Here is a 10,234-nt window from a genome sequence, read left to right as displayed (position 1 = left end):
CTTGATTCTGTCCATCAATCATCGCACCTCCCTCAGCACAATTCCCATGCCCTGGAGCTGAATGCCACCGACTCCGCTAAAAATGGAATTCATTGTCTCTAACCAACCTTTCTACTTTGCTCGAATAGGGCACAGCGCCCAGCTCAATCTTTGCTTCTTCCCAAACCACTTCAGCGCCTAACCAGGTTTCCACAGCAGCAGGAGAAGCGCGAGTTGTGGTTGGCTTAACGGAAGTCTGCGTCATTCAGCAGCTCACCTAAGATTCGTAGGTGGAGATTACACGGGACAGCACGCCCAGTCGGGCCAGGTTGAGGGAGGTGGGTTGACTGATTCTGCAACAAGCTTTTACCCCCCATTGGATGAAGGAGCGTTGTCACGTGGTAGCAGGAGGATGTGCATTGGCGGTGAGTGGTAGCACATGGTACAGAGGCGCGGTCTGGTTGGCTGGAATGAACCCAAGCTTCCTCCTAGCTGTTCCAGCGGGCTGTTGCGGAGGTATCCCTGGTATTTTGGGCCTGGCTCACAGGAATCCACATTCCAGGTTTTGCCTCCGCCCGGAGCTGACGGGGCGTGGGAAGAGCTTTAGTCTGGCACCGACGAAGGTGGGAGCTTGGGAGGAAGGTAGAGAGGTTCGCGCCTAGGTCGGTTGGTGTGAGCCTTGTTTCCCCGGCGTTGGGCCGCAGCTGCTGAGCTCCTGCAGCAGTGGGCTAGAGGTGCTGTTCCCACATCCTTCATTGGCCGGACCTTCCAGTAGTGCTTCTTTTCCTAATATGTGCACAATCTCAGGCCCAAGGCGGAGGTGCTTGTTTCACCTTAAATAGAGCATCCTCTCCACGCCACAGCTCTCGGGGAGGGGATAGCGCTCGACAAAGACGCCCCCACGAAGAGCTCCTTCCGGACCTTGCCCATTCTTCCATTTCCTGCAAGAGGCCGGCCTAGCTTCTCTTAACACGGTGGCGCTGCAAAAACCTAAAAGTGGGATTTTCCAGGTGCTGCCTGGCGCCGCCGTCCCTACCCCCACCCATGCCGGCAGGACGCCCTCCGCACACAGGCCCCAGGGCTCGAGGGAGTGTGCGAGTGGGGGGTTGTTGAGTGGCAGGACCGAGTGACACCGGGGGTTGCTTATCGCCTAGGCGACCGAGGAGCCCGGGCGGGGCTGCGGAGCCCCGCCCCCGCACGCTCGAGCCCCGCCCCCGGCAGCTCTGCGGCTCCCGCGCGGGTGCGCGCTCCAGCGCCCGCGGAAGCAGAACCGGAGGACAGCTGGGCGTGGAGGCCGCGGGGCGGGGCGGGGCGGGCGGCACTGCGGGCCCGTGGCTCCGGCGGCGCCCGCGGCGGCTCGGGCTCTCTGCGCGTCCTCGGTTCTCCCGGCGGCCGTGGGGCCGCATTGCCGCCCGGCTCGGTCCATGCCCAGGGCCGCCGCCACCGGGGCCCGCCGCGGCCGTGAGGTTCGGGCGGCCGCGGGAGGCGGTGGGGCCAGCAGCCGGGGCAGGATCTGAAGGCGCGGCGCGGCGGGCGTAGGTCTATGTCGCCGGCGGTCGGGGCGGCGGCGGCGGCGGCGGCGGCGGCGGCGGCTGTAGCAGAGGGACGATGCGGGAGTACAAAGTGGTGGTGCTGGGCTCGGGCGGGGTGGGCAAATCCGCCCTGACCGTGCAGTTCGTGACCGGCACCTTCATCGAGAAATACGACCCCACCATCGAGGACTTCTACCGCAAGGAGATCGAGGTGGATTCGTCTCCGTCGGTGCTGGAGATCCTGGACACCGCGGGCACGGAGCAGTTTGCGTCCATGCGGGATCTGTACATCAAGAATGGCCAGGGCTTCATCCTGGTCTACAGCCTGGTCAACCAGCAGAGCTTCCAGGACATCAAGCCCATGCGGGACCAGATCATCCGAGTGAAGCGGTGAGAGGGCCGGGGAGCGGGGTGAGTGGGCACCATGGCTGCACCCCCACCTGGAGTGCAGCCTGGGGAACCTGCTGGCAAGGCCCCCAAAGGCTCCAAGGAGGCTTCTGAGCTGGACTCGGGAGTAATGGTCCCAGGGCCAGCACTCCACCGGGCGTGTCTGAGTGTCCGGGGAGCTGGCCGGGGACATACCGGTGAGGTATGTTTGACTCTTATTGTCATCTCCATCATTCGCATTATGAGTTTGACTCTCGAATGGGAGGCCTTTGTTTTACAAGTAAAAATGGGCATCTCCATAACGCACATCACAGCTCTTTGTCTCTTAAATGATCTGGGGAGTGCTTGTGGAGACCCCAAAGGAACTGAAGTTTAAAACTTGCAGGGGTGATGACAAGGGTGGGTCTATTTGTGTCAGGAAGAGCAGAGCAGAAATACAGGCGAGACGGTTTTCAGAAGGCACTGGAGTAAAATCTGCCTTTGCAATATGGACAGCAAAAATTGCTCACATGTACATTGTAAAGATGTCCAGTCGAGAGCAAAGGGACCATTATCATCAGAAAATATTTAGAAGTGCAAGTGTGTCTTACACGACTTCAAAGACAGATGATCAGGTTGCCAGTGTATGAGCAATATAGGGGCACAAATGTGCCATTTACCAATTAAAAGCATTGTTGCTTAACTCTGGGAATTTTCTTTTCCAGATTTTTGCTTGTTTGTTTTCATCAAGCCATCTTTCTTCTTAAAAAGAAAAAAAGGTTTTTCTGGACTCAAAACAGAACACTCTTCTAATGTATGGCTCAATGTAGATGACTTCCAGTGTATTCACTAATTTAAAGTTAATGAAGATATGCTCTTTCCTGGTATAAACTCTTTTCTAAAGAGTTATAGCTGATAGCTTAAATGAATTCTTGTTTGCTTTCTGTTCAGTTGTCTGAGTATATTCCCCCCTATAATTCAAGCATTTGAAGTGTTCATATCTTATAGCTCAAAATCTTAGCAGATTTTTCTCATTGCTAGTTGATCAGAAATCATTTACTTTTATTTCAGCCAGTGTGTTCTGAGAATCTTGTTAATTTAGTGTCATTTTCTTTTTCTAACCCAAGCCCACACATACATTTGAAGACAGATGCTGGAGGATAGTGGAATTTACTGCAAGCACAAGCTATCAGGCAATTTGAATTTCCTGATTTTGAAAGAGCACGAACCAAGCCACATGTGTCCGGGGCATGCTCAAAAATTCACAAGTGGTGGATGTATGAGTCTGTACTTTTAATGGCTTAGTGAACATTCCATGTTTATTTAGTTCAATTTCAAACTGGAGTGAAGCTAACAGCATCGGTCGCTATTGTAAGTTCTGTGCATCTGATAGCCTGTTTCCTCTAGACTTGTCTTCCATTTGTATATGGTTAACTGCTGTTGGAAATTATATCTATATATGAGATTGAAGGAACAACAACATTGAGGGGATTCAAATACTTGTTTTCCACCATCCGACCCCCAACACGACTCAGTACAAATGAAAATTTTCCCTACAGCAGAGTAGCCGGATGCAGTGCTGCATCCCAATGGTTGGCCAGGAGCATGCATCAAGTAAAGCACCAACTGCCAACTCTTCTTCACATGTGAAGATATACATAATGATGTGTGCATGCATTATATGCACCCCATACCCAGAGCAAATCTGGGGACTCATGCCTCAGGGACACAGAGTTCGGCAGGATAGTCTACAGACTGTGGAGGGGCTTCTTTAGTACAGATTACTTCTCAGAGTCTAAATCAGTGGTTCCCAACCTTCCTAATGCCATGACCCTTTAATTCAGCTCGTCATGCTGTGGTGACCCCCCCCCCCCAACCATAAAATTATTTTCATTGCTACTTCATCACTGTAATTTTGCTACTTTGATGAATTGACCAACCCCTGTGAAAGAGTCATTTGACCCCCAAAGGCGTCATGACCCACAGGTTGAGAACCGCTGCTAAACTGTTAGTTGCAGATTGGCGTCCTCAAAAAACCAAACTCATTGCCATTGAGTCAATGTGGACTCATCATAACCCTGCAGGACAATGTGTTAGACTGGGTTGACTAGAGAAACAAACCCAAACACACGCATGCGTACAGGAAAGAGCTTTATATAAATTGTACATTAAAAAAATCCCATTCCAGATGAAGTCCTTAAGTCTGATATTAGCCAATATGTCCAGTACCAATCTGTAAATTCCTCTTCAGACTCACGTAACACATGCAATGACATAGACTGCAGGAAGATCACAGGCCAATGGGTGGAACGTCTTGTGGATCCAGTGACAGTGGAAGCATCTTAGTGCTGGTGTGGGCCACATGGCTTCTCCAGCACCAGGACTTTGGCTACATCAGCATAGCGCCATCAGGCTCGCCTCAGTAATGTTTCCCAGGGAGTGAGCATGTGTCCCTCCTCCAGCGAGCTATTTGTCTCCTTTGCACCTCCAAATGAGGTCATCAAACTGTGACCTGATTGACAGGCTAAACTCCACCTCTTCATTCTTGAGTCTCAAATTGACAACAGATTATGTAACTACTACAGATAGGGTAAAACTGCCCATCAGCTTCTGAGACTGGAACTCTTTACTAGAGTAGAAAGCCTCATCTTTTTTTCCCTCAGAGCAGCCGCAGGTGGTTTCAAACTACAGACCTGGTGGTTAGCATCCCAAGTTGTAAACATTACACCACGCTCCGCTCAGATTTGTTTATGTCCTGGAACAGCTTTCTTTCCTTTTTTATTAAATACTTTTATTGGGGACTCAAATCTCTTATCACTGTACATACATTCATTCATGTGTCAAGCACATTTGCACAGATGCTGTCTTCATCATTTTCAAAGCATTTTCTTTCTACTTGAGCCTTTGATATCAGCTCATTTTCCCCTCCTCTCCCCCGCCTGCCCTCCCTCATGAACCCTTGATAAGTTGTAGATTATTGTTTTCATATCTTACATTGTCCTCTGTCGCCCTTCACCTGCTTTTCTGTTGTTCGTCCCCCTGGGAAGGGGTTATATATTGATCCCTGTGATCGATTCCCCCTTTCTCCCCCCACCTTCCCCCAATCCTCCTGGTGTCTCTCTTCTCATTGTTGGCCCAGAGAGGTTTATCTACCCTGGATTCCCTGTGTTGTGGATTCTTATCTGTAGCAGTGTGCATGTTCTGATCTAATCCGTTTTGTATGGTAGAATTGAAGTCATGATAGTGGGGGGAAGGAAGCATTAAAGAACTAGAGGAAAGTTGTGTGTTTCATTGGTGCTATACTCACCCTGACTGGCTCATCTACTCCCAGTGACCCTTCTGTGAAGGGGATATCCATTTGTCTACAGATGGGCTTTGGCTCTCCACTCCACCGCCCCCACCCCCACCCCATTCACATTGGGTACAATTTCGTTCTGGGTCTTAAATACCTGATACCTGATCCCATCAATACCACATGATCACACAGGCTGGTGTGCTTTTTACATGTGGGCTTTGTTGCTTCTGAGCTAGATGCCCTTTAAGACCCCAGACGCTATATCTTCTGATAGCCAGGCACCATCAGCTTTTTTCACCATGCACCCATTTTGTCTTCAGCGATCATGTCAGGAAGGTGAGCATCACAGAATACCGGATTATTAGAACAAAGTGTTCTTGTATTGAGGGCGTACTTGAGTCGAGGCCCAATGTTCATCTGCAACCTTAATTCTTAACATATAGATATAAGTTCATTGATCTATTTCCCTTTCATATATAAATATATTTACATATGTATATGCCTATCTCTAGACCTCTATAAGTGTCCTTTGTCTCCTGGTTTCCTCTTTTACTTGCCTCTTGTCCTACCATCATGTTTGGCCTTCATTCAGGTCTGTCAATTCCTCACTGTGACACTGCCCTTGATCAAGCCTCATTAGTCATCCATCCCATGCCCTTCTCTCCATTGATTTTAGTTCACTTGTTGTTCCCTTGTCCCTGGGCTGGTCCCTGCACCTTCCTTTCTCCCACTTCCCCCTTTCCCATAGCCCCTCCCACTCCACTGGAACCATTGGTTCCATTCTTTTCATCTCCGAATTGTTTATCCCATCTATCTTATCTAGATACACATTCAGAGGCATTAATAAGCACAAAACAACTAAAAAAAACAAAACCAAATTAACAGCAAAAAGAAAGCCATTGACAAAAAATGGAAAAGCCTATAAATAGTTCAAGGTCTGTCTGTTGGCCTCTACGAGTGCCTTCCAGTCGAGTCTGATAGGGTGCCACACTCTGTCTCCAAAGTTTGTTTTTGGTATTCCCTGGGGATTTCATCACTTTGCTCCCCTTGCTGCTCTGTTGCTTGCCCTCGGTGTTTCACCCCAGTGTGATGGGGTCAGATTGGGTACCATTCCCACACTGTGTCTCCAGTGTTGTCCCCCATATTGCTATGGTTCAGTGAGGGACATCATATCTCTTGGTGGGGCCGGCCCTATGATCCTCTCTGTGCATTGTCTGGTCTGAGCAGGAATATGGTCCTCAGGGCTTGGTGGGCCAGGCCAGGAACACCTTTATTTCAATGAGAGTAAAAGTGTACTTGTCATTTTATGCACTGGCTACCTTTCTTTATGTACAAAGACAAGTGATCGGCCAGCGTTCATATGCTTTGTTTACTGAAGTGCAACCACTTTCTCCAAGAAGAAGCAATTAGACCCTTAACACTTAGGGTGTCTTATTGTAGACCTCGCCCTGAACTCATCATCTGGCTTCACAGCCAATGGCTTTACAAATTAATTGAGAGAAAAATCTTTGCGTCCATTAAGCGCACACTATGCTGAAACCAGCACTCATTGGGTTTGTTCTTTATCCCCTTCTCCCACTTAGAGAGGATGAAACATGCTTTACAAATAAGTGAATTTCCAAGCCTTTGGGAATGAATTTCTAAATTACACAGTTACTGTAGGAACTATTCAGTTTCTCCCCTGCCCATTCTGTGCCAGGCAGCTGTTTGGCATACTATGCCCAACAATTGTATGAGAATATTCAACATCACTGAAATGCAGATGACTTCATCAAAGAGAAGGAGACTTGATATCTTGCCCAAGAGCAGTCAGTGATGGAGAGGAGATTTAACCCCAAATCTGTGTGAATCCATGCACTTTCCCCTCTTTCATTTACATGAGGCAAACGTTTAACTTGGCTTATGTTAGCGAATTCAATATTTAAACTTCAGTTGTGTCGTTCAAAAAACCATAGTGCAAGCCATAGATGTAGTTAAAAAAATTAGCAGCTGATTGTCTTAAAGGTGGAATTCATTTTAATAATGGGTTGTAACTGCTATCAGCATGGCTTCGTGTGTCTTAGCAACAAACAGAAGGTGAAGCAGAGACAGAGTGTGTCCTGCCTCCTGGGAGGAAGAGAGGCTGTGACAAGTTTACAAGCGACTCTGTAGGATAGGGTCGAATTGCTCCTGTGAGTTTCTAAACCTGTAACTCTTTACGGGAATAGAAAGCCCCATCTTTCTCCTGAGAAATCTGGTGATTTCTGTCTGCTGACTTTGCAGGTAGCAACCTGACCATTAACCACTCCACCACAAGGACTTCCATCCATAGGATTTATAACATGTATTTGGGGGGGAATATATTTCAGTCCAGAGCATATAATTCAGATAAAATTCAGTCCCTTTGCCCACCCCACCCCCAAATTCATATCCCTGCTACATACAAAACACATTAACCCATTACATCAGCCGTTCTCAACCTGGGGGTCATGACCCCTTTGGAGGTAGGATGACCCTTTCACAGGGGTCGCCCGATTTATAACAGTGGCAAAATTACAGTTATGAAGTAGCTATGAAAATAATTTTAGGGGGCAGAAAATGAGCTGATTCCAGGGGCTTAAGTGGAAAGCAAATGTTTTGAGATTGATGAGGGCAACGAATGTACAAATGTGCGCTACACAAGTAATGTGTGTATGGATTGTGGTAAGAGCTGCATGGGCCCCTGATAAAATGATTATAAAATAAAATAAAGATAAAAATGTTAAAATCAGGAATGGGGGGATATTACAATTGCTGTATCACTTTGTAATGTTTGTCAAAATAGTAAAAACAGTTATAAACATATAATAGGAGAAAATTGGGAGACTAATGTTTACTTAGCATACTGGTACATAAAATACTGAGAATTAATGTTTTATTTCTTTGTTTAAAAACTTACCAATAATTATTGTGGAGTTCTTAATCTTATAATTATATAAACTGTGGCATAGAAACAAAAAGGATAAAGAAAATAATTTTATGGTTGGGGGGTCACCACACATGAGGAACTGTATTAAAGGGTCACAGCATTAGGAAGGTTGAGAACCACTGAATTACATCATCCTAAAAGTGTTACACCAACCTTAAGTCCTAAAACATCTTATCTTCTGAATCATCTAAATCAAATATGAATGAGATTAGGCATATTTCATTGGAGGGAAAACTACTTCTTCATTTGTGAAATCTAGCATACAAGTCATTTATAAAGCAACAGAATGCATTACAGTGCTCTCAACTCTTGAAAAGGGGTCCTCTGTTCTCTGAGAACCTCTGGACTGTGGCTTCCTAGTCTTTGGAGATTGGCCATGCTCTCTGGATTCTGGGTAGAAGCACCTCCCCCAGGCAGCAGCTTCACTTTGCTTCAGATTTGGGAAGCCCTGTTATCATCTTAATCCATTTCAGTAGTGACCCTACTCTCTCTGTCCCAGGAGGTCCCGCTCTTTTGAACCCTTGGTATAGCTGCCGTGGTCCCTCAGTTTAGGCAATGGCCCTATTCCCTTGGCACACGTTAGCAGCAAGTCCATGTCCTGCAACCAACTCGGCCAAGATCTAACTCTGAAGCTTAGGAGGCTGTCACACTTTTGAATCTGAGAATGCCCTATTGCCCGTGCTCCTTCCAGCAGTCCCACTGACCTCCGAGCGCTGCAGGACGGTCCTTTTCATGGAGTGTAACAAACGGAACTCCTTTGGCCCGTTTTCTGCCTGTGTAATTCCAGGAGCCTGGCAATCCTTTCATTTGGTTCCTTCAGCCTTAACAAGTGGTTTGAAACTTGGCTGAGCATTGGAGTCACTTGGGAAGCTGGTGGAACTAGACCCCTGGACGCTATACGAAACCTAAGGAATACGAGTCTCTAGAGGCTGGCGGAAGGAGCCCAACTCAAACAGCAACAGACTTCATTCCATCAAGTCATTTCCAAGTCATAGTCCCCTATAGGACCACGGTAGAACTGCCTCTGTGTATATATGAAACTAACTCTTTATAGGAGTAGAAAGCCTCTTTTTTCTCCCTTGGAGGTGCTGGTGGTTTCAAACTGCTGACCTTGCAGTTAGCAGCCCATCCTGTAATCAGTATGCCACCAATATTTCCGGGGGTGGGGTGGTGGTTGTGGTGGTGGTGGATGGTGGGTGCACGCAGGGCCCAGGAATCTAGTTTCACCAGAACCCTGCATGCTTCCAAACATCAATCCGGTTTGGGAAGCACTGGGCTAAACTGATTGTTTTCTGCCGTGGCACTCGTTTAGCCCCATCAGCCAGAGGCTTAATGTCTTTAACCAAAGATTGTGAAGACACGTCCTTGGTGTGCACATTAGGGTTCTTAATTTGTACAGTTTGAATTTTGAGTTCATCTTCCGCTCGACTCTATACAGAGCAAGGAAGAATCACGAAGCCCCTTTAAAACCTTGCTTAAAAATCTGATCAGCTCAATATAAGTTCATCACTTACACATTTTTCCTCTCAGCCAACATTTGAGCACAATCCAGACAGGTTTCTTTGCCACTGTGTAAAATCATCATCCTTCCTGCATTGTGTAATCCCACCGTCATCATCTTTTAAATCCTCCCTAGAATCATATTTGACATCTGCATTCCGTTGCTCACTCACCTCACTTCCTCTGAGCCCTCAGCAGAGTTGCCTTTGATGTCCACAATTCTACCAATGATTTTTTTTCAGGGTAGGGTGGGTTTTTACTGTTAGGCACCTTCAAACTCTTTCAGTTCCCAGTCATTAACCACTTGCAAAACTGCATCCTGCTCTTCTGGTACCAGATCTGTCTTGGTTAATCAGTGCTGCTGTTACAGAACTATCACCAGTGAATGATTGGACAAACATGCCTGCTTTCTCACAGTTTTAGAGGCTAGAAATCCAGATTCAAGGGCCAGCTCCAGGGAAAGATGCCTGGCATCTTGGAGCTCTCCATGTGGCTTGACACCTCTATGTCTCACTCTACCTCTGTTTGCTTGTTAAACTTCTTCGATCTCAAAGGAGCTTGATTGACGATATCCATGTGTTGATCTTGCCTACTTAATGTGATAAAGACAAACCA

The 10,234-nt window shown here is 47.2% G+C and overlaps 1 protein-coding gene across 1 annotated transcript in view; it reads left to right on the top strand.

Annotated features, from left to right (window-relative positions):
• The first annotated feature begins 551 nt into the window (after positions 1-551).
• The window catches only part of RAP2A (RAP2A, member of RAS oncogene family), a 62,580-nt gene continuing 52,897 nt past the window's right edge, over positions 552-10,234 (top strand). The window contains exon 1 of the mRNA XM_075533270.1: positions 552-1,901. Coding sequence (XP_075389385.1) covers positions 1,588-1,901 — 314 coding nt within the window. The 5' untranslated portion in view covers positions 552-1,587. The remainder of the gene's footprint in view (positions 1,902-10,234) is intronic.

This window comes from Tenrec ecaudatus, chromosome 15, assembly GCF_050624435.1.
Source record: "Tenrec ecaudatus isolate mTenEca1 chromosome 15, mTenEca1.hap1, whole genome shotgun sequence".
NCBI classification, from domain to species: Eukaryota; Metazoa; Chordata; class Mammalia; order Afrosoricida; family Tenrecidae; genus Tenrec; species Tenrec ecaudatus.
This window is presented reverse-complemented; position numbering and strand designations above follow the sequence as displayed.